The sequence below is a fragment of the Pteropus vampyrus genome, unplaced genomic scaffold, assembly GCF_000151845.1.
Source record: "Pteropus vampyrus isolate Shadow unplaced genomic scaffold, Pvam_2.0 Scaffold138, whole genome shotgun sequence".
Lineage (NCBI taxonomy): Eukaryota > Metazoa > Chordata > Mammalia > Chiroptera > Pteropodidae > Pteropus > Pteropus vampyrus.
This window is the reverse complement of record NW_011888919.1, coordinates 882,348-908,825: the sequence shown is the minus strand read 5'-3', so window position 1 is coordinate 908,825 and position 26,478 is coordinate 882,348. Positions and strand designations below refer to the sequence as shown.

Sequence of the window (26,478 nt, the reverse complement as noted above, 5' to 3'; positions counted from 1 at the left end):
CCTTCTTAGGACTTAACGCTCCGTGGTTGTCACACTTTATGGGTCTGTCTGTTATGTCTCGCCTGAATGTCAGCTCCATGAGGATGGGGGCTTCATTCTGTTCTCTGCTGTATCCACAGCACCTACTGCAGTGCTTGTCACACAGTGGATGCTGAATAGACATTTGTTAGGGGGAAGTAGCCCCATTAATCTATCTAGCCTTTAAATTAGCCCTGTGCTGGGTGATGCTGGGGACACGATGGCGATTGAGACGGCCCCTGGCCCTGGCCTTATGAGGCTGACAGTCCAGTTTCCAGACGATGATGATCTAGAATGTGCAGAGCTGGCACAGGGGAGTGCAGGGTCCGTGAGAGCCCAGAAATGGCACCTGATGCAGCCTGGGAGTCAAGGAGGGCTTCCTGGAGGAGGTGGCAGCTGAGCTGAGACCTGGAGGAGGAGTAGAAGTGAGCCAGGCCTTATTGTAGGGCCCAAGGGACCAAGACAGATGGAGCTTTGTCCTTCTTCATGGAGTTCCGTTCTCTCCCTCTGCCTCATAGAACTTTTGAGTTTGAAGATGTCTCAACTCTCTAGTTCAAACCCGTATCTTTCCCTGATTTCAGTCTGTCTGTCTCTCTTTCATTTGCTCTTTATTCCCCTCCTGTTTCTATGATATCTGGATATCTCTCCACTGTCCGAACGTCTGTCTCTCTGTTTCTACCTCGTCTCCTTTATCTCAGAAGGTCTCTGGACCTCTCCTTGTCTCTCTAAGTTTCTGTCTGCTCTCTTTCAGTAAGCTGGTCTCTATAATTCCCTCCACGCTTCTGCTGTCTCTCATCTTTCCCTAGATTGCTCTTGTGTCTGTCTCTTTCTCCAAGCCTCTTCACCTCCTTACTAATCCCCAAATAAATCCCGAACCCCTTCTCTCTGGACCCACCCTGGAGCTGGGGGGAGGGGGACTGATCCAGCCCCCCCACACCCACGCAGGTCAGGTCTTCTGCTCTGTTAATGGTTAACCCAACCTCTATCTAGAATACACACACCGGCCAGGCTGGGGGTGACTCCCCTGCCCCCCACCCACCCACCCACCAGCTGTTCTTAAAGGACCAGGTGTCCTCCACAGTTCTTTAGCCCCCATCGGCCCTGCTGTTTGGAAGCCTCTAGCTCTAAGGATGGGGGAGGGGGAGCTATCCAGCACTTGGGTCTGCAGAGCTGGGCCAGGGGAGGCCACAGATCGCCCAGGAGGGGAGTACAGGCAGGGCGCTCCATCCAGCGTCATCTCTCTTCCCCCAGGCTTATCGCGTGGTGTATTTAATCAGGGGTGGTTTTCCCAGCCCTGCCCAGAGCCCAGGCTGGCAGTGCCAGGGGTAACTGAACACCTGAGAGCTGATGGCTGGGGGAGGGGATGGGACCCCTCAATCTAAGAACTGGAAGTTTAAGAACTCCACATGCGGAGGACAAAAACCCCTGGAGTTTCTAATATTTGGGCGTTGGGACATGTGGGTCTGCAGGATGTGTGGGTGGGACACCTGGGTGACCAAGAGAATGGGGCAGGACGTTAGTCTTCCGGATTTAGCTGACGTGACATCTGGCTTCCGAGACCTGGGGCAACCTTGGGCCCCAGAGCTGTATGACAGTGCTGTGTGGTGGCAGAGTTATCATCCCCGTCTCTGCTCATCCGCTGGCCTTTGCGCCCGGCATTCCTCCTCCCGAGAATCGCCACTTCAGGGTCGCAGAGGAGGCCACCCGGGTGAGGGCTCGGCTCCTGGGGCCACCCCCCTCCCGTTAACCCCTGTTTTGCTGCAGCCCGCTCAGGCCCCGCCCCGTGACGTCAGCGAGCAGGAAGTCCTGGTTAATGATCAGCCCACCGGGACAGGTGCAGGACTGGGCCTCGCACATCAGAGGAGGCCGCTGGGGGAGTGCCTTTTACCCTGCCAGTCACGGTGTTCTAGGATGGCCGCCGCTGAGGCCGGTCTCCGGAGAAGGGCGCGATGAGCCCAGTTCAGGTTTTTCAAATGTCGCCTCTCGCACTCTCGGGCACAATTGAGGCCAGAGGCAGCCGCCATTATTAACGAGGCCCGTTAGTGTACCCCACGGAGGTAAATCTCCTTCCACAGGGCAGCCCCTTTAGCAATCTAGCCTAATTCTGTCCGCCCAGCGAGCATTCACTACCCGTCCCTTCTAGAAAACCTAATGCCTCTTCCCTCCCCTCATGGGCGTCGAGTCCTCCCGACACTTTGGGTAGATACAGGGGACGAACCATACAGGAAACCTAACTCCCGAGCTTGGCTATGGCTCCCATGCAAGAGCCATCCCGTCTCTGAGCCTCAGTTCTGTCATCTGGAAAACGGGCCGATGGTTAGAACGTTTGACCATGGCCAGCGTTTGTAAAGACAAGCAGCAGGCACGCCTGAATGAAGAGCGCCACCTGGAGGACAGAAGGCAATGTCCTCCCCCCGCAGGACCAGTTCCGTCCCAAAGGGGGCGCAGCATCTCACACAACTAAGGGACCAAGAAAGAAAAAAAAAACCCATCTTTCGGTTTATTGACGGAAGAAAAGGGGGCAGGAGGCGGGGGGCAATAAAATGCTTTTGCTTCATTTATAAAGAGCGAAATTTCCAGGAGGCCCCTTCTGAAGGAGGAGGGGGGCACCTCTCCCCCAACTACGAGCAGCAGCAAGCCAAGCTAAGGAGGGGAGAGGGAAATCGGAGGGGTCAAGGGACCCCAAACGCCCCCTCGGACAGAAGCCACGAGCTTTCTCCCCCCACCCTCAATGCATCTACCCTGGGGGACCCAACTGGGATGAGGAAGGGAGTATGTACACAGGTGGGGGTGGCATTGGGTTGGGTGGGAAAGGGAATAATTTATCCGCAGCAGCGGTGGGTGGCAAGGGGGCAGGGGACAGTAGAATGGTGGCAGTGGTGGCCTAGGGGTCCCGTTCTTTCTTAACCTTGATGTCTCCAGCAAGGATGGTGGCGATCTCGCCCTGCATGAAGGCCCAGGGGACAGAGGAGCCCACCAGCGGGCACTTGTCTCCACTGGGGCAGTACACCTCGCCAGCGGGGCCCTGCGCCTTGATGAACTCTCGTGAGCAGGGAAAGCAGAACTTGTGTCCGGGCACCGAGGGGCACTGGACGAAGTGGGTGTCTTCCAGCCGCTCCCGGCATAGGGTACAGCACAGGGGGGCCCCAGGGGTTGCCCCCGTGCCGCTACCACCTCCGCTAACAGCTTCCGCCCCCGCGGTGGGGCTGACTTCGGCCTCACCGTTGCGGGCCACTAGGCGATGCTGGGTTGCAGGCTGGGCCGTGGAGGAGGCTGCTGGGCTGGCACCCCCACCACGTCCAGGGCCTCCACCGCCCCCAGGGTCTTTGGGAGAGTGGCCCAGGGCCTCCGCCACATTCTTCAAGGCAGCGATGGGTGAGGGGACACCAGGGGTCTCAGCGGAGTACGGACCACCGGGTGCCACCCAGTGTCGCTGCTGCTGCTGCTGCTGCTGCTGCTGCTGCTCCTCGGTGGTCATCTTACCAGCCGCCTCGCCCTCAGGCTCAGGGGATGCCTTGCGACGGCGCGCAGTGGGTGCCAAGTTGCGGGATGGGGCTCGCGGGGGTGGGCCACACAGAGCTGCCGGAGCTGGCTCTGGGTACTGCTGAGGCAGGGCCTCGGCGGGGGCTGGCTCACGGAAGCTGCGGACACCATCGGTTAGCAGCTCCCCCAGCTGGCGCCATTCCCCAGAGCCGTGCCGGCGTTCATATTCGAGGTACTTGAAGCCCGACGAGGCCAGGGCCTTGCCAGGCTCCCGCAGAGCATCATGAAACATCTGGCGGGCCACCGCCAGGACTCCTGCGTACACGTTGCCAGAACCACAGGGATATTCGGTGAAGAGCTTCAGCTCAAACTCGTAGCCCGGCGGGCGGGCTGTAGCATCGAAGGCGAATACCCTCCCCACCAGCCCGTGATCCTTCTTGAAGCGGACATTGAAGGGGGCGCAGGCAGACAGGGCCAGCAGCTGTTCCCGCACTGCTTTGGGGCGCCCGTGCCACTCCTCTGCTCTGCCCCGCATGGCTTCGTTCAGTTCTGCCAGACAGTCCGCATTCCTCTGCTGCTTCTCCTTCTCGAAATCGGAGCCGAAGATTGGACGGGCAGGACTCAAACCGGGTGCCAGCGTCAGTCCTCGGCTTCCCAGGCCAGACACCGCAGCTGCCAGCAGCCCGGGGGGCACCAAGCCGGGCATGGAGCCAAGTAAGGCCCTTCGCGCCCCCTCCGCCACGGCGTCCTCACGGCCCAGCCCATTGGCCAGGCGGGACCCCAGGGTGTACTCGAGGGCGGGCGAGGGCAGGGGGAGGCGGCCGGATGATGTGGCCCTGTCATAGCGGTCCTGGCCGGAGACGCCACCGCCAGTCCCGGACGGCTGGGGCTGTGCTTGCGGAGGAGGCAGCTGGGGCCCCTGTGCGGCTGCCGCAGCCAGGTCCTTGGTGGTCGGGTGCTTGAGGGCCGGGGGCCCCGGCGAGCGGCCCTCGGGGAGCACGTGGCTGCGCTTGAGCTGGCGGGCAGCGTCTATGAGCAGCTCGATGCGATCCGCGCCCTCAAAGTTCACGCAGCCGCGACACACGGCCTCGCTGAAGTCCCACACCATGGCCCATGGCATCTTGGGCAGGTCGCACAGGTAGCACCACTGGCGGCGGGACGCCTGCACAGACGCCATGGCCCACGCGCCGTCAAGCACCGCGTTCCACCCGCCGCCGACGTTCGATCCGCGCGGTCAGCGTTCGATTCGTGTCCCCCGGACGGCTCGAGCCACGATCAGGCCTTTGGCTCGGCCTCCCCGCGGATCCAGGCCCGGCCCCCCTTCCCCGCCCCCTGGGCCCTAAGCCTTTTTCCTCACTCCCGCCTCCTTGAAAGGGCAGGCAGAGGTACGTCGGCGACCCCGCCCGGTCCAGGCTTCGGGCCGAGGCGCACAGCTCGGGCCCCGCGATGGGCCGCGGGCGCCGCCGCCTCGGGCTCCCGCCGCTCCCGCCGCCGCCGCCGCCGCTGCAACGGCCGCCGCCGTCTCCACCTCCTTCTGCCCCAGAGGCCGCTTCGCAGGGAAAGTTACATAACGCGCCGGCAAAGCCTTCTGGGAAACGTAGTCCCGCTGGGGTCGGTTCTTAAAGGAGACCGCAGGCCGCCGGGGTGGGGACTGTGGGGAACTCGCTGCTTCTCTACCGCGCATCCAAAGGCAGGGAGTTCGGCGCGCTCCGAGGAGTTCGAGCACAAGGGTTGGGGGGCGGGGGTGCGATACGAACGGTCAGAGCTACCACGGATTCAAATGGTAGGGAGCGGACGGGCTTCCGGGCGTCCAGTTTCTGCTCCGACTTGCTGTGCAGCTTTCGGCAAAAGTCTTGCCCTCTCTGAGGCGCAGTTTCCCGCCCATCAAAGGTAGGCCAATGACCCGTGAGGAAGGCAGCCGCTCCTGGGGCGGGGCGGAGGGGCCCTGATTGGATGGTTTACGGGTGGAAGCCGGCAATTTGGTGGTGGCGGTGGGGTTGTCCACTTGGCACTTCGTCTCGCCCAGAGCTTTCAGTATCAAAACTCTGACCCGGGCCAGCAATAGCTGGAGAACAAGAGAGTACTGAAGGCCCCTAGGCCAGGCGTGTGCCTCAGTTGCCTCATCTGCTAAAGGGAGCAGTCGAGCGCCCTGCAACTCTGTTCTAGCTCTGCGGGCGCGCTCTGGTGTCCAAAGGGTTACGCTGTCAGTGTCTCCGCCCCCTAACCTCACTACAATTCCCAAAATACTCTGCGGAGCGGACAAACTGACGCACTTCCGCTGTGTGGTTGGGGGAGGCCTTCCCGGTTCCCGCTGCCCGTCCTACTCCCGGCCCCCCAGGCCGGTCAATTGATAGGGTCTCTTTCCATGTTTTTGGAGCACGGAGTTGAGGGGATCCTCCCCCTTTCTAGTCTGGGGAAAGGGAAGGAGGCCGGAGATGGCAACAGCTGAGGGGGGTAGTTTCTGGGGGAGAGCAGGCGCCAGACCACCTTTCTCCAGCCTTGGGTGCTTAGTACCTAATAGGCCCAAGCAGGCTCTGGGGACCCTCATGTTTTTTACTTCCCGCGTCGCGGTCAGTGCTAAGCGGAAGGTGTGAGGGCTGGGGCGGGAAGACGGGTCTCCAAGTTCTAACCCACATCAGCCTCTTCCCTGCTAAGTCTTGGCCCATGTTGATATTTATCTTGTCAAGAGTTGCATTTATTAGTGTTTTTCAAACTAATCAGGGGCCGCTTACTTCCCCCCCACCCCACAGCAACCGTAGCCCCTGATTTTGTTACCCACCTGTTATTAACTTTTTGGGGAGAAATTGACTCCTGTGAAAAAAACTTACCTACTTTTGCCTCATCCTAAGCTACATGATGTGCATAATCATGAGTTTTATTTACTAGCTACATTTTTAGAAAATAAGTTAAAACTACATGGAACTATTAAAAAGGCCATCCGTCTATCACTGAAAATGACCTTTGGGCCATTCTTTAGTAAACACTAGTGGGAGTGAAGAGTTCCGGCCACAGGCTGACCCCTGACATTTAAGGCATGTTCCTTAACTTACCAGGAAAAAAAATGGACTCCTAGATTCTGCTTTCCACTAGGTACCTTCAGGTTAATATGCATGTAAATGCTAAGCCTGGTGCCTGCCCAGAAATGAAGCACCATAAATGGAAGTTTTTGTTTTTAATTATTTCAAATATTCAACCCCTCTTTAATGTTGGGCGATGCTGAGGACACAGCAGAGACTGAGATTGGCTCAGGCCTTGCCCTCAGGCTGGTGATGGAGGCAGATGTTCGACTTAAATTTACTCAAATGATTATTTAACTGCATTTTTAATAACTGCTGGCGAGGGTGGGGATGGGAGTATCAGGAAAGGCTTTCCTGAGGAGGTGATATTTGAGCCGAGACCTGAAAGATAAACAGAATCTAGTTGCAGGAAATAAGACTCTTAAACTACCAAGATGCCCACTTTACAGATGAGGAAAACGGAGACCCATGGTCACACAGCCGGATAGGGCAGCACCAGGGGCGGAGCCAGGTCTGAGTCCGGGGTGGTGGTCATCCATCTGGCTCCAGGTTCTACAGCAGGTGTGAGAGTAAGCGAGCCAGTTCCTGCCTTCGTGAACTATGGAGGAAACATGCCTTAAACAGACAAAGGCACTTCTTCATTTGGGGACATTATGGAAAAGAACCACAAGACACAGAAAAAAAATCTAAGAATCCTAGTCTGGGGAGGGAATCCAAGATGTTTTCCTGGAGATGACATTTCAGTGGTATCTGAAGGATGAGTAAGTAGGAATAAGATTTGAACACTGACATGATGGCTTTAAGAACAAAAATTGACTAGAAAACCACCAGCCTCCAACTACGAGGGGGTGTCACCTGCCCTTGGAGGGGTGGGGCAGGTGTGGGTGCTGGAATCTCAGGCCTGTCTCAGCCAGAACCCCGAGTAATTGTATTAAAAATAAGTTTATTGATATCTTGTCACCACTGAGGAGAAAGGAGGGGTTGAGCTCTGGGGGTCGGAGGCTGCGACAGGAGGCAGAGGGCCCCCGGATACCTCCCCGGCAAGAACGCGCCCCCTCTCCCCCGGGGTGCAGATGGCTGAACCCTCACAGTCATCCACACTCTGATTTGACTCACAACCCCAACTCCCTCCAAAGTCTGGGCTGGGGAGGTAAGGAGTCCCCACAGGTCGATTCTCTTCAAGTCAAGACCAGGAGTGGTTAGGGAAGGGGCTGTGTGCAGACCTGCAAGGTCCCCTCTGCAACCCACAGAGGGTGATAATAAATAACGTAAAATTGATGGCTTAGAGGTCAGGGTTAAGGGAGGCAGCCAGGCAGACAGCGCTGTGCTGGAGAGAGGGCTGGGGGGCCCATCCAGAAGGCCCCCCACGAATCAGGCACTAACTAGTAGAGGGCATGGGGTGCTCGTGCCCCTGCAGCAGGGAGCCAGGGTGCGGCTGGCGTGGGGAAGGTGCGTGGCCCCCCTCCACTGAGCGAAGCTGGGAGAGGAGGTGCAGGCGGACGAGTAGACAAGCTGGAACCCCATGGCAGACTTCACGGAGATTTCCACCGCCCCCGCCTCTTCCGTGTAGGAAAACCTTTCCTCCTCTTGTGTGGGGGGGAGTCATGGGGAGGAACTGGGGCTGGGGATGGCCGGGGGGCCCCGTCCTCACTCCTAGGGGCGATGATCACCCCCCTGGCTGCCACCATAGCCCGATCCACCACAGCAGCCACCACAGACACGGGCTCTGGGGTGATCTCCACCTTGGGGGTGGGCGGGGGCAGGACGGGCCTGAGGGGTGGGGGCGGGGGTGGGGGCAGAGGTGGGGGCAGCGGGTCGACTGGGGTTCCCGGCAGAAGGGGCAGCAAGGCGCTGAGGGCCTCGCTCAGTTTGGTCAGTCCCTGTCGCAGGGTGCCGGCCAGCTCCCGGATGGCGTTGGCAGTCTCCTGCTGCGCCCGCAGGAAGTCCAGGGAGGAGTCTGAGGCCGAGGGCATGGGCGGAGGCAGTGAAGGGGGTAGGGGACTGGGGGGCGAGGGTGCCACTTGGACCTGCTGGGGTGGTGGAGGTGGAGGGGCTGGGGGTGGTGGAGACAAGGCCAGGCGGGGCAGCTGGACGGTCTGCAGGGCCGGCGGGGGCGAAGACTCACGCTCCTTTGGTGGTGGGCAGCCCCTTTCCTGGGGGTTGCAGGAGGGCCGGGCCCAGGGCTCCGGGCTGCTGGAGCCCCCCTTGCTGTGGGCTGGTGTATCTGTGGACAGAGAGATGTAAGTAAGGTGAGTGGGACCCCGCAATGCTGTCTCGATTCCCCTCGTCCACCTCCCGCCCGCCTCCGCCCCAGCGCCATCCTTTTAAAACTTAAGTCAGACCATGCCTTGCAACAGAAGCCTTCATACCCGGAGAAGAGAATCAATATATTTTAATGATAACCTGGTAGCCCAGGCCATCCTTAGTGAAAACAGACAGGGTCCTGGGGGTCCCCAGCTGAGCCAGGCAAAGCCAATGTTCTAGAAGACTCTGAACCGTCTGGATACTCAGCTGCCCTTACACCTCTCAGGCCTCACTGCTGGACCCTGGGGAGATCTGTGGGGCCTGGGAGAGAGGTGCTGTGGCTGGAGCAGTAGCAGGGACTTCTCGAGGCTGGGAGTAGGGTCTGTCCCCTACCGTGATGGCAGGATTTCAGTCTTAGCTCTGGTCTGTGCCAGTTCAACCCCAAGCCTGCTGGGCATCCTGTCTCCTCTCACCTGGGATTTATCTCATTCATGCTTGTGAACTTGAACACAGTCCCCAGGCAGCAGCTCCCAGATTTCTAGGCCCAGCCTGAACCTCTCCCTCCAGCTAGCTGTGTACTCAGCAGAGCCCCTTGATCATCTAATGACACCTCAAACTCACTTGCCCAGAGCTGAGCTCCTGGTGCTCCCCAACCTTCTCCTCCCTCAGCCGCCCCCATCTTGGCTGATGTCGGCTCCATCCTTCCAGAGGCTCAGGCCAAAAACTTTCTTTTTATCTCCCAAGACCCCATCCATGTACAAATACCATCGGCTCTGTCTCCAAAGTAATTCAACATCCAACCTCTCTGTCCACCTCCACGGCCCCACAGTGGTCCAACGAGCATCTCCTACCTGGACGATGGCAGTTGCCTCCCCACTGGGCTCCCTGCTTCCACCCCTGCCCCTTACAATTTGTTTTTCTACCAGGGCCTCAAGGGTCCAAACTAAAATACACGTCAGTTATGCTACAGGAAAGAAGCCGGTCAACATTTATATGAAATGTCCAAAACAGGCAAATCTACAGAGATAGAAAGTAGGTGGTGGTTGGTTGCCCAGGGCTGGGCGGAAATTGGGGGGATGAGGGCAGAGCGATGCCTAAGACATAAGGGGCTTCTTCTTGGAGTGATGAAAATGATCTGAAATTGACGGTAACAACGATTACCCAACTCTGAATACGCTAAAAGCCACCGAACTGTAGACTTGAAATGGGCAGGTTGAACGGTATGGGAATTCTAGCTCAATAAAGAGGTTTAAAAATGCAAGTCAGATGTCGCCTTTCTCCGCCTAGAGCCTGCCTGTGGCTCTTACCGCATCCGAAAAAAATGCAAAGTCCTCAAGGACCCCAAGGTTCTGCACCATCTGCCTCCCCGACTTCATCTGGGCAATCAAGACTGCCTCCCCGACTTCATCTCCCTCCCGTCTCACTTCATCTTGCTCACCTGGCTCCACCACCTTGGCCTTCTTGTTGGCCCTCAAACACAGCAGCCCACGCCTGCCTCAGGGCCTTTGCACTGGCCATCCCCTTGGCTTGGAAAGGTCTTTCCCCAGACACTTGCCTGGCTCCCTCCCTCACCAACCCAGGCCTCTGCTCGATCCCCCTCCATCTAAAGTAGCTTCTATCCTTGTCCTTTTCTCCCCTAACCCTGCACGATTTCTTTTTATCGCACTTATCTCCCCGTGGCATGGGATCGCTCTCTGTGCGTTGCCAGCTCCATCAGGCAGGGCTTTGTTTTACTCGCCGCTGTTAACCGAGCACTTACAACAACATCCAGCACAATTTTTTTTTTCCCTTTAACGATAAGAAGAGAACTGTGGCTTCCAGGGAGTCAGCGCTGATTGGGCCGCCAGGCCGCAGGACCTTGCGGCAACACTCCCCCAGCTCCCCAGCACCTACAGGGGACAGTCCGGCCTCTCTCTGCCCACTTTTAGCCTTCATCCTCGCCTCGGGGCCAGTGTACAGGCAGCTCCCTCCACCGGGATCGGCCCCCACCCCCAGCATCGCCCCTGTCAGATACTGAACATCTGAGCTGTCCACTGTTGCTTCCTCAAGGAAGCCTGTCTCTCTGCTCCTAGGTCATGTCAGAGCTCCTTGCTCTTCTTTCGAAATCAGCCGGCCACCTCCAGTCTTGCATGCTGGGGGTCCGGACTCCCTGCGCTGGGAGACAGACAATGACCATAGCTAACCAGTCGCTGGACACTTTCCAGGCCAGGCCCTGGGCAAAGCGGCTAAGCTCTCCTACATTTTTTTCAGAATCCTCTCAGCCATTCTCTGGGGTGAGTGCTATCATTATCACCCCATCCTACAGGGAAGGGGGCTTGAGGCCCAGGGAGGCATCACAGAGCTGGCGAATGGTAGAAGGATTTTAACGTAGGCAGGCTCCAGAGCCCGTGCTTTTAACCAGCCTCGGGCAGGGTCTGTGGGCCTCACTCAGGGTGGCGAGTTTTACTCACAAGGGGTACTAGAATTACAGCCACTTGGAAATACAGTTTTTTGTCTACCAAGTAAAAGGGGCAACAGAAAGTGGCCCAGCCTTCACATGTGCAGGGCTCACAGGAGTGAAAGTCATATTTATTTACAACCCTTGGGCCTCAGTTTCCCCAGCTGTAAATGGGTATGTGTGAGAGTACAGGACTAAGGGACACAATAACAGAACATCTCCTGGGAGCCACTACAGGGAGTCACTGGATCACCAGGGCACAGGGCTTAGGCCAGTGTCCGGCACACAGAAAATTCTCAATGTTGTTTTCCTATTGTTCTTTCAAACATTAGGTCAGAAAGAAATGGTCCTTAGCTCTCCCTCCACTGTCAAGGAAGACACCTCAGGCTCCCCAGGCTCTGTTTTCCAGTCCCTCAATTAGATGGGTTTCTCTTTTGTTTTACAGGGTGGGTAATCTCTACGTGAGATTCTAATCAAGGTGGCTTCAAGTACATGTGTGCCTCAGGGCCTTTGCATGTGCTGCTTCCGCTAGCTGGAGGGCTTATTCCCAGATATCCACCCGGCTCAATCTCTCCATTCAGGTCTCTGCTCAGATTTTACCTCTTCGCTGAAGCCCTGCCTTACTACTCTGTCTAGGCAGCCCTCCTTCCATTGCTCGCTATCCTCTTAACGTTTTTCTTAGTTCTTATCCCCTCCTGCGTAAGATGTGTTTCGAGTTACTTGTTTGTAGTCTGTCTCTCATAACCAGAATGTCAGCTCCATAAGGAAAGGGAGATTGTCTTTTTCTACACAGTATTCCCAGCGTCTACAACAGTGCCTGCCTCAGAACAGGTGCTCAATGAATATCTGTTGGCTGAATGAAGGAATAAAGGGGTTATACAGCTTTTGAAAAATAAGTTCGCCACGACTACTCTGGTTCAATGGAGCCGTTTCACAGAAACACTGAGGTTTGACTCACACTGAGAACAAGGGTCCCAGGTGATTGTGTCTCTCTCCTGCTTAAGATATTTTCATGACTCCCAAATGCCCTCAAGATAAAGTCCAAAGTCTGACCTTCACTTACAAGCTGAATGTGTGATCTAATTCTCATTAACTCTCAGTCAATATCAATTGTTGTTATTGCCGGACAATCCAGCCCAGTAGTTAAGTGGACTGTGAGTTGGACACAACCTGTATTCCAGTTTCAACTCTACGACTTACTTGCTGTGTGACCTTGGGCGGGTGAATAAACCTCTCTTACTCACATGATCCCGAAGCCGACCTCTCAAACCTCATCTCAAAAAATTTCCTTTCTTCAGTCTGTCAACTCCCCCCTCACCGCTCCCAACTGAGAAACTTCAGATTCCTAAACTGGCCAAGCTTTCTTGCCTTTAAGCCACTGCGCATGCTGTTCTGTCTACCAGGAACACTTTCTCAACTCTATCTTCAGTGTATCTCAGCCCTAATGTTTCCTCCTCCAGGAAGCCCCCCTTGACCTCCCAGCCTGGATCAGGTGCCCCCCTGGACTCCTATAGCCCAGCCCTGCCCACTCTGAGTCATCATTGTCTATGCATGGGTCTGTTCCCCCACTGGACTGTAAGCCCCAGGAGAGCAGGGCTGAAGATGTCTCAGTCACCACTGTGTCCCCAACATTGCCCAGCACAAGGAAGATGCCTGGGGAATAGCTGTAAAAGAAATAATCCAGAGTCAAGACTAAGTGGGAAGTCTCGTACCCAGCTCTTCATACCTCCTCTACTTGGGGCATGACCTTGGGAAAGTTACCAAACCTCCGAATCTCTGATTTATTAAATGGTGAAATAGTTTGTACCTCACAGCGTTGGCAAGTATACCAAAAGCCAACAATGAATGTTCAGTTCAGGAGGCCACGTACAAAGCAGTTTCTGCCTATTAGTTTATTTAATCTTCACAGTAACCCTTTGAGGTGGGGACTACTTTTTATCCCCATTTAACAGATACAGAAACTGACCTGCAGTAACTCACCCAAAATTGATACAGCCGACTGGCAAAGTTGTGATTGGAGCCCCGTCTGCCCCCAGAGTCACGAGCCAACATGACGTTCAATGAAACGCTGAGTGAGGTGTGGACTCTGGGGCCAGGCCGTGTACATCCAGGTTCCTTTCCTGACTCTGACAGTCACTAGCCGTGGGGCCCGACACAAGTCATTTCACTTTTCTGAGCCTCAGTTTCCCCAAGTTTAAAATGGGGATAAAAACAGTACCCACGTCACAGGGTTGTGGTGAGACTCTGATGAGCCACATGAAGGACTTGGACCCGTGCCTGGCACACAGCACACTCTGTGACTCTTGCTAAGGTGATGGTGAAGGAACTCACCTGCCCGTCGGTCTTCCCTGCGGTCCTCGGACAACACATAGCGTTGGGCACAGGCGCTTGGGGCAGGCGGCTGTGAGGCGGTGGCTGCGGGGGGCTGCTCAGCCCCTGCACCTGCTCCTGGCCCCGCCACGCCCGGCCCGAGGATGGCAAAAATGGTCTCCTCCTCGGCGGATAAGGCGTCCTCGGCGGCAGGTCCGGCGCCCTGCGTGGAGTGCGGCACCCGGGCCAGCTTCTCCTTGGTGCGGCGCTTGAAGTCGTTCCAGCGCTTCTGCACCTCCTGGCCAGTGCGCTTCCAGCTGGTGATGCCGTTGATCTTGGCGGCGATGCCGTCCCACACACGCCGCCGCTCGGCCACGCTCACCCGACGGCTCTGCGCGCCATAGAGCTGCGGGTAGTGGGCGCGCACCTCCCGGATCAGGATCTGGTTCTCTTCGAAGGAGAAGCGCGGCTTGCGCAGCCGGGTGGTCTCTTCCGCTTCGCCCGCCGCCGCCGAGGCCATGGCGCCCCCCGACGCCGCCGTCCGGCCGCCTGGCGCATGGGGGGCGCCGGGGCTGCGGGCACAGGGCGCACGGCGCTGGCGGGGGATCGGCGTCCCCGCGCCGCCCGCCCCACCCCGGCCGCCGCGACACCGGCTCCTAGGTCCCCGGGGGCCAGGGGTGGGGGCTGAGGGCGGTCCCGGACGACGGGCCGCGGGGGGCAGTCGGAGTGCCTAATTATAGCTGACACCCGTTGAGCGCGTCTCTCGTGCCCTGTGCGGCGCAAAGTGCCACGCCGAGGAGTCGATGGAAATTGGGGGAGGGTTTGAACGGGTGGAGGGAAATGAGGAAAAGCGGAAGAGGGGGTGTCTGCAGAAGTTAGAGGAGAATGGGGACATAGGAGAACGGGAAATGGAAGGAGAATGGGGGTGTCTCGATGGTCGAAGAAGCACGGGGGTGATGGGGGTGAGGGGGTGCTGAAGGGGAGATACAGCGAGAAGGGGGGATCTGGGGCAGAGGAGCGCTCTGGGGGTTTCGGGGCAATGGGACGTCTGTAAGATCGTTCGTTATGAGAAGGGGTCCTCGGAGGGGATGTAGAGGAATAATGGTGAGCTGGCGACTCCCAGGACACTGAAGTAGCTGGGACGATAAAATGTTAGGGATTAGGGTAGGGTCTGCGGGGATTGTGGGGGCTCTGGGGATTGCCAGGAATTAAGGGGAGCTCTGGGGTTAATGGGGGTCTGAGATTAGGAGGGGCCAACGGAGGCTATGTGGGACTCCTAGAAGAGTGAGGGTCGCGGAGGGTGGGGACCGAGTCGGGCCGCGGGTCACTCACCGGCGCCGCCGCAGCCCCCGCCTGCCCGTCGGTCAAGGCTCGGGCTTCTGCGGCCTCTTCCCTACCCCCCCGCCTCTTTCCCTCCCCCCGCTCTGGACCCCGCCTCCGGCCGCCGGGAGAGCCATGGCGCAGGCGTACCCAGGGCCACTCGGTCCCCTACGCCCTTACCGCCGGAGCTTCACGCCCCTCCTATGGCGCAAGCGCAGAATCGCCCTCCTCGGGCTCCGCGAGCGGGCTGCGGTCTCCAGATGCCATAACGGCGCACGCGCGCAACTGGATCGCGCGCATGCGCGCCCCTCGCGTCCCGCGAGCCGCGCTTCCCGGGACTCGTACCTCGCGCAGGCGTAGCGCTCCTTAGAAGAGGCAGGAGGGGTGCAGAGAGCGCTGGGACCGAGCGGCACCACCGCTTTTCGAAGAGTCTTTCAGCCCGCCCAGCCCTCTAACGATTTGTGCCTTTTGCTCTTGGAGACACGGGAGGGAGGTGGCGCTGGAGGGAAGCGCTTCGTTTCCATGACAATTGCGTGGGCGGGGTGGGGGCGTGGAAGAAAACTGGGTTGTCGCCCCCTTATACCTGTCCTTGCACGGGGCTGCTCCGGATCTGCTAACCACCTTTTACCCGTAGGGGCGGGGCACCTGGGGATATTCCTCCCCTGGCGGTTGCGGTAACCATGGCAACCCATCAGCCTTCCAACCATGCCTGGGGGGCTATCGGTGCACATTTTCGTCACGAGGCGCGGAGAGGGACATCTGAGTGAGAGCCTCTTGAGTGCGGAGGGTGATCCTGGCCCAGGCATGACTTTAAGCAAATGCGAGGAGGCAGAAATGAATCTAGAGCACGGGTTGGGTGAGCTGGGAGGCAGGACGATGGAGTTAAGTCGGGCCGAGTTTAGAATCTTGCAGGAATGCTCAAGGTCATTCAACCAGCGGTGCTTCGTGTAGTCGACAAATGTTTATTGGGCTCTTACTCAATTCCAGGTGCAGTTAATACAGAAGACAAAAATCTATTCCTTCATGGAGCTCACTTTTTACTTAGAGGAATCAGACAATTAGCGAAATAAATAAGATATATGTGAGAAGGTGGTAAGTATTATGAAGGAAATGGAAGTAGGAAAAGGGGTTGGACAGTATGGGTGTGTGTGTGTGTGTGTGTGTGTGTGTGTGCGCGCGCGCGCGCGCGCAATTTTAAAATAAGTGGTTAGGGGAGACCTCCCTAAGAAGGTGACATTTGAGTAGAGAGGTGAAGCAAGTTAGGGAGCAAGTTCAGCCAAGGGCAGCACTGTGCCTATTTCGTTCCCAGAGCATTTAGGAGGCCAGTGGGGATGGAGAGAGCCAGGAGGTGAGCATGGTGGAGTCTGATAGTGCAGGATCTGGTGGGTCACTGTAAGGACTTTGGCCCTTACATGAGATGAGAACCGTGACAGGGCCCTGCTCAGAGGAAGGACTCCAACCAGGCTCCAACCAGGGTGGCAGTCCCCAAGGTGAGGTGAAATGGTTCCCGAGGTGAAATGGAACTGGGTATAGGACGTGAGAGAAAAAGAGAAGTCAAGGATGACTTTAGTGTCTTTGGCTGGAGTAATGGGAAGGATGGAGCTGTCAGAAGCAAAGATGTGCAGGGCTGCAAGATCAAGAGTTCGAGTTTGTCCAGACTCGAGAGGCCGAGTAGTCACCCAAATACAAGTGTCAGGTAGGCAGTTGGATATTTGAGTCTCAACTTCAACTCCAGGGGAGAGGTTCAGTCTTGAGATAGGAATTTAGGAGTTGCCAGTGGATAAATGACATGTAAGTCTTTAAGACTGGGAGAGATTAGCAAGGGAGCAAGTGTAGATAGACAAGCAGTCCACGGCTTGAGGCTCAGGCACTCTGTGCAGAGGGCTGGGGCCAGCCACAGAGGCTGGGGAGAAGCAGTCAGTGAAGCACCAGGAAATTGAGGGCTGTCCACCGCCGTGAAGGGCACAAGAGGGGTCAGCGATGCCAAATGCTGCCTGAAAGCCGAGTCTGATGACAGAACTGACCATGGGGGCTAGCGAAGTGGAAGTCACCAGTAATCTTGAAAAGGGCCACTTTGGTGGTTTGTTGGGGGCAGTAGCTTGACTGGGTGGGTTCAAGAGAGGGCTCAGAGCCAGTGTAGGTGATCCTTTGTAGCACAGGAATAGGATGGTATCTGAAGGGGATGTGGGATCTCGAGAGGTTTATTTCACATGGGAGATGTAACGGCACGTTGTGTGCCAGTGGGAATGATCTAGAAGGGGGGAAATGGATGCTGCAGAGGAGGGAGAGGACAATTGCCGGAGCAATGTCCTCGAGCAGGCACGGCGAGTGGGATCCGGCGCCCAAGTGGAAGGTGGTCTAAGGGGCATGGACTGTTCGGCCACAGTGAATGGCGGGAGGGAGCATATGGGCATGGAGCCAGGCAGGGGGTGAGATGTGGTGTCAAGAACACATGACCATTCTCTTCTGGTTCCTTATGTTGTCTCAGTAGAGTAGGAAGCGGAGTCAGGGGTGAGAGGGAGGTGCCGAGGTTAGGGGAGAGAGAGAGGAGGAAGCGTGAACTAGCCAGGGAAAGGTGGACACATAGAACCAATCATTGGGTGTGAAATCAAAGTGACATGAGTGCCCGTGGCTGTGCGTTTTGTTTTGTTTTTTTTTTCCTGGCCATATTTTTCTGAGCAGGAGCAGGTGCAGAATGGGTGGCAAGCTGACATTTACCAGGGCTGGGTTTATACGAGGTCTCACCGTGTTCCCTAAAAGGCGACAGGGTCCAGGCATCAGGGGCAGAGGTGAGGTGTGTGGAGTTCTGTAGGTGGCGGTGTGTTGAGACAGGGTGCAGGAGGTCAAAGGGCAAGGCACCTGGGATGAGGGCGAATTAGGAAGGTGTTCTAAGGCATGCTTTCCAAACTGTGGGTCCTGACCTATTAGTGGGTCCAGAAAAATACTTAGTGGGTTGCGACCAGCATTAAACAAAACAGAATAGGAAAACATCAGAATACGTTGTACGTGGTTAGGTAATTCTTGCTCCTAGGAACCTTTGCTTCAGGTGTGTCTTTTCCGAGGTTGTGGAGACACATCACAGGATAGCGGAAACTGCTTCACTCTGGAGCCAGAGCGTCTGGGTTCAAAATCGCCCACTTACTTGTTCTATAACCTTGGACAGGTCACTTCACCTATCTGGGCCTTGGCTTTCCTCTCTGTAAAATGAGGCTTAACCCTAGCATCTACCTCATTGGAGTGTCAGGAGTCTTCACTAGGTCACTATGTATTCGATCAGTTCTTGCCATGTAATAATTGCCTCGTTAGTTTTACTAAGACTCTTCTTTTGTGAACTTTTGTTTCGAAGATCATAACGTGAAGTGAATTTGTCCTTGTGTGTTGCCACAAAAGGAACTGAGTCTAGGGGAGGAAAGTGTCAGCTCTGTTCTGTAAACTCTTCCAACTCACTGAGTCAGGCCCTCCCAGATTGTCTAGGGTCATCGTACTTAAAGTCAACCAAGTATTGACTTCAGTCACATCTACAAAATACCTTCACGGCAACACCGAGGTTCGTGTTTGAATAGCTGGGGACCATATTTAATAATAGCCTCGCCACGCTGACGTTATCAAACGGAGCATCGCAACCACAGACGTAATCAATAAATAAGCAGATCCTGGATATATTTTGAGGGTAGAGCTCACAGGATTTCCTGAGGGGATGTGCAATTCCGTTTTGGAGGCGATGAGACATCCAAGTGGATATGTGGTAGGTAGTTGTATACGAGAGCGGAGTCTGGGAGCGAGGTTTGCATTGTTAGAAGGACTGAAAGAAAGAAGGGAGGGAGGGAGGAAGGGAGGAGACAAAAGGGACAGATCTAAAGAGCTAAACCTAAAAGTGCTCTCTCAGCGTGCTCAGTGTGGATTAAACACAAAGAGACTTTGCCTGATCCCGTGTGATCTTGGAAGCCAAGCAGGGTCGGGCCTGGTTAGTACTTGGATGGGAGACCACCTAGGAAGACCAGGTGCTGTAGGAATAAAAATTAAGCAATAAGGGATTGTAAGCTGACAAGGTCCTTGCAATCTGTGAGGTCAACCAAGGGTTGCCTCGCCTAAAATCAATCGATCGATCAATAAAAACAGACTTTAGTTAATGGAGCTACCTTTCCCTCTGGTTTGTGTAAAATTCTCCCAAACAGCCTAGATTCTGGTCAACTTTGGAAATCACCTTTAACCTATAACCACAACTCACCAGGACCCCTGGACCCCGACGGGTGCACGAATCCAATTTCTGAGCCCCACAAAATGGGAGGATGGCCATGATTGCGGCGGGAATATGGGGTTCAGGAATTCAGCCTTAGGCCTGCATGCTTCAGGGCATAATGAGAATTCTTTAATGGCTCTACTTTTCTTCCCCAGTTCTAAGTGGGCCTAGAACTGCCCCTCCCCCTCCTAAGCCCAAAGTGTCGATGGAGGGAAGCTTAAGCCCGTGCTTCTCTGCGGGATGTCCGGTCTCTGTCTCCCCCTCTGTTCTGTTCTAGAATGCTGAGTAGGTGCACAAGGCCCCCCCCCCCCAAGCAAAAGTCTCCAGTTGCCCTCCAGGCCCATTCTGGCCCTCCTCAGCCTGCGTGTTCTCCATTGGCCTGGCTCCCTTGTCTCTGGATTCATGGGAGGGACCCGCAGGCGATGGGGGAGGTGCCGGGAGCATGGCCGACCCTCCTGCGCCCCATCTCAACACGGCGGCACCTACAGAACTCTATACGCCTCACGTGTGCCCATGGCTCCCTGGCTCCAGCCTTTTCATCAGCTCTACACCTGGTCTAGACCCCACTCCCCTCTCAGCCCAGACCCCCCTGGATGCCTAGCATGTTCATTTCCAAGGACTGCCAGAGCAACACCACACACTGGGCGGCTAAAGCAACAGAGATGCATTCTCTCACCGTCCTTCTGAAGGCTAGCGATCTGAAATCAGGCTGTGGGCAGTGCCGCACTCCCTCAGAGGTTCTGGAGGAGGATGCTTCCTCGCCTCTTCCGGTTTCTGGCAGCCCCGGGCTTCCCTTGGACAGTGGTGGCATCACTCCAACCTCTGCCTCTGTCTTCCCGTAGCTGTCCTCCCTCTGCATCTCTCTCCTCTTCTTATAAGGACACCATTCACGTTGGATTAAGGACCCACCCTGCTCCAGCATGACCTCACCTTAGCTAAGGACATCTCCGATAACCCCGTTTCCAAATAAGGTCATGTTCTGAAGCCCACATCTCTTTATGGGGAGGACACAGCTCAAGCCATAATACCCACTGAGCACCTCGCACTGTCCACATCCTAACTGACCCGGTATCTGCAACCGGGACCTGAGCCAGACACCTGGGTGTCACCTACACGTCTCTATTTCCTTGGGCATCTGGGGGAGGCAGCCAGGATGCTGTGGCTCCAACGAGAGTGTGGGCTGAGTGGGGCGTTGGGTCTACATTTGGTCTGGAGCTCATGAGCAGGCTGCAGGTAGGGAGCCGTCAGCAGAGGTGTACGGAGCAGTGTGGCTCTGACGTGCTGAGGAGCTTATGGTCAGGGCAGTGTGCCCTCGGCTCCTGTAGTGTCCTCAGCTCCCTCCAGCTACCCCGCCACTTAATCTTCTGTCGAATAAATGACTTAATTCATTAAAAAACCCAACCGAATCTTGCTGACTGTTAATTGTCCATCTCTAGCCCTCTCCTCTACGGCCCAGGTGTCCAGCAGCCTCCTGGACACTGCGCCTCAGGCATCTTGTATCTTATGCACTCCAGGTGACCCCAACATCTTCCCTTCTCCGGGTCTCTAGGGCGTCCCTCCGCCTGCCTTAATTCTTTCCAGTTCTGAGCGTACTGCTCCTGGTTGCGTTCCAAAGCTGCCACCTACATTTTGCCAGAGTCCGGTCCCTTTATTAAACTATTAAACTCTCCTCTGTCACCCCATTTGAGAGGCTGTCAGCTTCTTGCCTGATGCAGCCACCCCGCCCCCCACCCCGCCTTCATTCAGGCCTAACTCCAGGGCACCCCTGTGCAGGGTTCAACACCGCAGCTGCACACCACAGTTCTGGGGTTGGGACATAACCTTTTTTTTCTACTGTTTGGCTTACCTCGCGGGTCCCCGTCATGGCGCAGCTGCGTTTTTGGAAGAGGACCGGGGAGCAGAGGTCCCTAACTGGGGTCTTTGGTTCTCTGTGTGCCTAGTGTATGTGTGAGGAGAGTCCAGGGTAGGTTTCCAAGTCTGAGAATGCACCGCGAAGGTCACATTCTCACCAGGGTTTGCAAGAGTCTGACCCCTCTGCCCACCCCTCCCTGTTCTGCAATACACGGGATTCGGTCCCACCTCAGGGCCTTTGAACTCGCTGTCCCCTCTGCCTGCAATGCCCTTTCCCCAGATATTCTTTGCTTCCCTCATTTCATTTGGAGTCTGCTCAGATGTCGCCTCCACAGAAAGGCCGTCCCTGACCACCGTGGATAAAACGGCCTCCTTCCCCTTCGCTCTCCATCCCTTTCCCCTGCTTTCTTTTCCTTTCTAGCACTTGTCACCCGCCTGACGTCATACATGTATTGTCACCGAACCCCCCTCCCCACTAGACTGTCAGCTCCACGAGGGCAGGGGTCTTGCCTGCTTCGCTTACCACCGTACACACCAACGCCTAGAACGGGGCCTGGCACAAAGCAGATGCACAAGAAATACCTGTGTGGAACGATGGGATAAAAAAAACTCTGATGTCACATGCAACGTTTTGTGCTTCCCTGGGCTAGGGACCTTACTCTTCATCACCTCTCCAATGAGATCTGGGTGCCCGAAGTTTAAGACCTACCAGAAAGCTAGTCCCAGGAGACCTGCAGTCTAACAGAGCCAGAGGGACACCCTCTCAAAGGGCCAGAGGGACGAGGGTCGGGAATCTGGGGTCAGGACGGAAGCTGGGACTTGGGGACCAGTCCACAGGTGCGCTGTGTCAGGATGTGTGTGTGTGTGTGTGGGAGGGGCACGCCTTGAGAGGCACTCAGGACTCCGTCCCGCTCCCCCTCCCACTTCCCATCTGTTGGGACAAATGCGTGCGGGAGGGGGTGCTCCCCACCCACCCCCCGCCCGCCCCCCCCTCGGGGGTGGGGCCAGGTGAGAAGACAGAAACAGACAGCGATTTCAAAGATAACCAGAAGAGCTCTTTATTTACCACAACGCAACACGTGGGCCCCAGCCCTGAGCCAAAAACAACTTAAAATCTGACTGGGGCCCTTCTTTGCCCCTTAAAATAAAAGCTAGGCAGTTGCCATTCCCATCCGGGCACCAAAAACCCTTTACTGTCGGAGGTTTGTTGACTTAACTGTTAGAGGATGGAAAAGAGAGAGAGAGAGAGAGAGAGAGAGAGAGAGAGAAACCACCTTTAGCAAACTATCATGATTGATTTGGGGGGTCTCGCGGGAGGTGGCGGACGGACCCCTCTCGCTGGACTAAAGCACCCACGGTGGTTTGCGGTCGGGGGCCGAGGCGCGGTGAACGACGGGAAGCAACCAGAGAGAGCTGGAGCCTGTCGGCTCACCCCAAAGCTCTCTACCCCACATAAGCCTGTGGAGACTTGGTGCCCCTCCAGTGTGTCCCCTCCCTGCCCCAGCTCCTGATGGATGGGCTGCAGAGGGCAGGGAAGGAACCATCCAGCACGGTCCATGATGAAAACGGTGGGTCTGCAGGTGGCTGAAGAAGCAGACGCGGCTGGTCTCCAGTTAGAATCCCATCCTGAAGGTCTTGGGCTGGAGATCCAAGCCAGGCTTGTTCCACTCTTTCCAAACTCTGAGAGCTGGCCTGGGAGAGCACGGGGTGGGGGAGGGGGGATCCTGTCGGTCCCAGGATCCAAGAATTCCACAAGGAATGGAACCCCAGGACTGAGAAGTCAAACGGGCAGGCCCCAAAAGGGCTGAAGATCCATGTGTCACTAGCAGGTCCCAAAGGTCTACGATCCATGAACTGTACCCTAGAAGGAGCCACAGGGCGATGTGGTCCCCGGTGCGGAGGTCCTGTCCCGCCATATCTCCTCAGACACGATCAGGACAGAAACCACGGGCAGAGAGGTCACAGGTCCGGGCTGCCCAGCAGCCTCCACTGTTTCCAGAGCCATCAGGGCTGGCGTTCTGAGGACCAGAAGTCCCAAAGGGCTGGGTGAGTCCGGGGGGAGAGTCCAGGGACTTGGGAGGGTCTGAGCCAGGAAGGTGAGGGACGCGGGGGGCGGGGGGGTGGCACCTCGCGATCCTCAGCGCTTGACCTTGCGTCCGGCCGAATTGCGCCCCGTTCGGCGGTAGAGAGACTGCTGGCCACCATTGAGCGGGCAGTACTTGAGCGTGTGGGCCTGGCCACCGGTGGCCCCGCACAGGGGACACACGTAGTGTCGCAGGATGGGGCACACCACCACGCCCTCCGGGGTCTTCAGCTGGTGTGAGGAGTAGACATGGCGAGACTCTCCATTGTGTTTGCAGAAGTTACACAGGGCTGCCAGGCCTCCGCTGGCCCCCGGCCCTCCCTGCCCCTGGTCCTGCCCCAGCTGGGGCCCAAGTCTCGGCACCCCAATCTCTTGGGCCTCGGGCCTTTGCCCCCGACTCTGGATCAGCGCCAGCACCACCTGGCTCAGGTTGAAGTAGTCCCTCCACATGTCGAAAGGTGGCAGCTGCATGGCATGCAGGCGGGGGTGGCCGGCGTCGGGAGGGAGGGAGGCCAGGGCTGGGGGCCAGAGGGCAGGAGCCACAGGTGGTTTTCTGGAGCAGAGAGGAACTGCACCCCCTTTTATACTCCCCAAAGACCCTCTAAGCAAAGGTGGAGCTTAGGATTTAAAGGGCCCACTCCCTGCCCATAGCTCTCCTCTGACTTTAATCCCCCACAGAGAACGGGCAGGAGGCCATCTCTCGTGTCTCTGGTTCTCGCTGTGCCTCCAAGGTGCTCTGTGACATCCAGAAAGGACCCCCCTCTGCCTGGACCTCAGTGTCCCTATCCATTCAATAAGAGCAGTGGCCCTCACCGCCATCCTGTCTTTCCCCAAGGCTGGGGGCCCGCTCCCTCCATAGGCTTCAGAGCCATCGCTAGTAAGAATAACAGCCCATAACTACGGGCTGCAGTTACCTTCCTGATCTGGTTCAATCCTCACAACTCCCTGCGGGAGACATGGTTATAAATTTCGTTTTCTAAGCAAGTACCCGAAGCTCAGAGAGGGAGGCTCATGGGTCCAGAGTCACACAGCCTGCACGCGGCAGAGCCGGGGCCTTCACCCGGGTCCGTGGGACTCCAAAGCAAGTGTTCTCCCTGCCTGTCTTGGACTAAAACCTCACTTTTCACCACGTCCTGAACTTACTCAACGAATATTCATCGAAGGCATACTACAGTGTTCCATGTTTTAGAAACGTGATCGGTAAACATGATTTGAACCTCAGATAGACGCTGCCATTTCCAATTTATAGAGAAAGCTGCGAGCCTCAGAGAGGTTAAGGAATGTGATCAAGGTCACGCCACGGGGAGGTGACAGAGCTGGGACCGCACCAGGCCCGGCTCCACAGACATTGTGCCTGGACCGCAGAAGCAGTCAGGGACCTTGGCACAGTCTCACTAGGAACCCCCCGCCTCCGTCCTTGTGCAGTGTTCCAATCTTTCATGACATTCAGGACCAAACAAAAGCCTTGCCACCTGTCCACGCCACCCCCATCCGTGGTCTCCAGTGGTCACAGTCCTCGAGGCCCCTTGTGTCAGGCACTGGAAACTCAGCAGTACTTTGTGCCTGTTTTATGAGCCACCAGTCCGTAGGGAGAACAGCCAGCAAATGAGAAAACAATAGACCATAAACACCCAGTGATGTACAGACAGGGAGCTCTAAGGGAGGCGGGGCCAGGGGAGGTGACATGGAAGCTGAGGCCACAGAGAAGACTTTTCCAAGAAGAGGAACATGAAGTACGAAGGCCTAAAGTTTGGGGACGGCAAGCGGGTGGGGCCGTGAACATGGTGTGAGGGTCCCAGACAAGGCCAGGTGGCTGTGCGAGGGCTAATGAATCTCCCTCTGGGGACGTTTTTCAAAATGGTGGGGACGTTTCAAATTTGTCGCAGCAATTGGAGGTGTGACTAGCTTCGGTGGACAGGAACCAGGGGTGCTAGGTATCTCAATAGTACACACGACCGAGATCTGTCCCCGGCCCCATTTCACTGTCCACTGTCCCACTGGACACTCATGTAGGTACGAAAACCTGTTTGTGATGAGCTGAGTCTAGAACTTAGCTGTGTTTTACGTGTAAACACTAAGCGCTTTTGCAATATCGTAAGATACACTGACTTTTCCTGGAATTCAACTAACTGTGTACATTGTGGCCTGTCTATTCTTGGTTTTGCTGGAAATTTTGTCCAGAGTTTGTCCCTATTTCTAGAAGCCATATCGCCCCAGGCAATGCTGATGGTGATTACTGTCCATAAAGTGCACAGTTTATTCCTATCTCATTCATGATGAGTCTGTGCATAGATGCTAATATCTGCCTGATGAGATGTTTTCCTACAGTGGCCGTGCCTGAGCATTTATATACAAAAATTGATTATTATTTTGTTATAAATCTCTGTCTTTTGATTTCTCCTTTGTAGTTCAGTTAGGACATGATATTCATTTTTGAAAATAAAATGTGTGTTGGCGGGCTATATTACCTAGAGTTTAATTTCAAAATACTTTTGAAATGTATGGCATTTTGAAATGTCATATAAAGTGGGTGTCGGGTCTCATGGGGTTAAGGACCACTGATGTAGGCCAAGGTTGGCCAGTTGGTCTTTGCCTTCAGAGCAATAGGGGGCTACTGAAGGGTATAAGCAGGGAAGAGACTTATGTGTTAGGACACTCGCTGTTGATTGAATAGGGAATCAGAACTGTCCCCGTCAGCTCTCATTGTCTTGGTCTGGTCAGGGACCTCCCTGATGGCAGACACTGTGTCGAGCCTTCAGAAAGAGCTTAGTAAAGCTTCTTGAGTGAGTGTATGATCTGTGTGGATGGGTTCATCATTGGCAGGTGACAGAGGGAGGAATTTGTGAATGTCACAGGAGACATCCTCTTGTGATGTGATTTCTCAGCTTTCTGTAATTTCCTTTTAAAGTAATGCTTTAGATAATGCTTGTTGGATGTCTGTCCTCACGAGTCATCTGTAAGCTTGGGGGGTCAGGGCCAGGGCTGTCTTGGTCACCGATGAGTCCCCAGAGTCACCCAGCTCAGGGCGGGGCAGAGAACAGAGCAGGGCATGTTAGCAGGATGAATGTCACCTGATGGAGGTCACCTGACTTCCAGGCCATGTTGTATCTCCTCATTCCAGATGCCCACAGACCAATAATACATCTCTCACACAAGTGGTTCCTATGTCTTGAGTGCTTACAATATCTGTCACTGCTCAGATATAACATCCCCTCCTCCAGGAAGCCCTCCAACCCTCAAGCTGGGTCAGTTCATTTCTCTGGATGATCACATTCCTGCCCTGCCCACTCGGAGTCATCACTGACTGGGGATGGGTTTCTCTTTCCCTCTGCGACAGAGTCGAGGCTGTTCCTACCAGTCCTTTATGCTCCTCAAGTCATTTACCCCTCGTTGCTTCCTTGAGCTAAGTACTGTTATTATTCCTGATTTGCAAAGACGGCATCTGATGCTCAGAGAGGTTAGGTGACTCGTCTGT

The 26,478-nt window shown here is 55.9% G+C and overlaps 3 protein-coding genes across 4 annotated transcripts; all 3 read right to left on the bottom strand.

Moving 5' to 3' along the window:
• Positions 1–2,486: 2,486 nt before the first annotated feature.
• On the bottom strand, positions 2,487–5,673 carry IRF2BP1 (interferon regulatory factor 2 binding protein 1). The gene has a single exon (XM_011367915.2). It carries the CDS (start codon positions 4,676–4,678, stop codon positions 2,903–2,905), a length of 1,776 nt encoding a protein of 591 aa, XP_011366217.1. The 5' UTR covers positions 4,679–5,673; the 3' UTR covers positions 2,487–2,902.
• Positions 5,674–6,804: 1,131 nt separating this feature from the next.
• MYPOP (Myb related transcription factor, partner of profilin) lies at positions 6,805–14,990 on the bottom strand. 2 transcript variants are annotated; one of them, XM_011367914.2, is made up of 3 exons: positions 14,842–14,990; positions 13,531–14,645; positions 6,805–8,742 (listed from the first exon to the last, which is right to left on the bottom strand). In XM_011367914.2, exons 2-3 carry the CDS (start codon positions 14,027–14,029, stop codon positions 8,051–8,053), a joined length of 1,191 nt encoding a protein of 396 aa, XP_011366216.1. In that variant the 5' UTR covers positions 14,030–14,645; positions 14,842–14,990; the 3' UTR covers positions 6,805–8,050. The 2 variants fall into 2 exon arrangements, with proteins under 2 accessions (XP_011366216.1, XP_023391108.1); XM_023535340.1 differs by having other exon boundaries at positions 13,531–14,081.
• Positions 14,991–23,057: 8,067 nt separating this feature from the next.
• Positions 23,058–23,474, bottom strand: NANOS2 (nanos C2HC-type zinc finger 2). The gene has a single exon (XM_011367912.1). It carries the CDS (start codon positions 23,472–23,474, stop codon positions 23,058–23,060), a length of 417 nt encoding a protein of 138 aa, XP_011366214.1.
• Between the last annotated feature and the right edge of the window lie 3,004 nt (positions 23,475–26,478).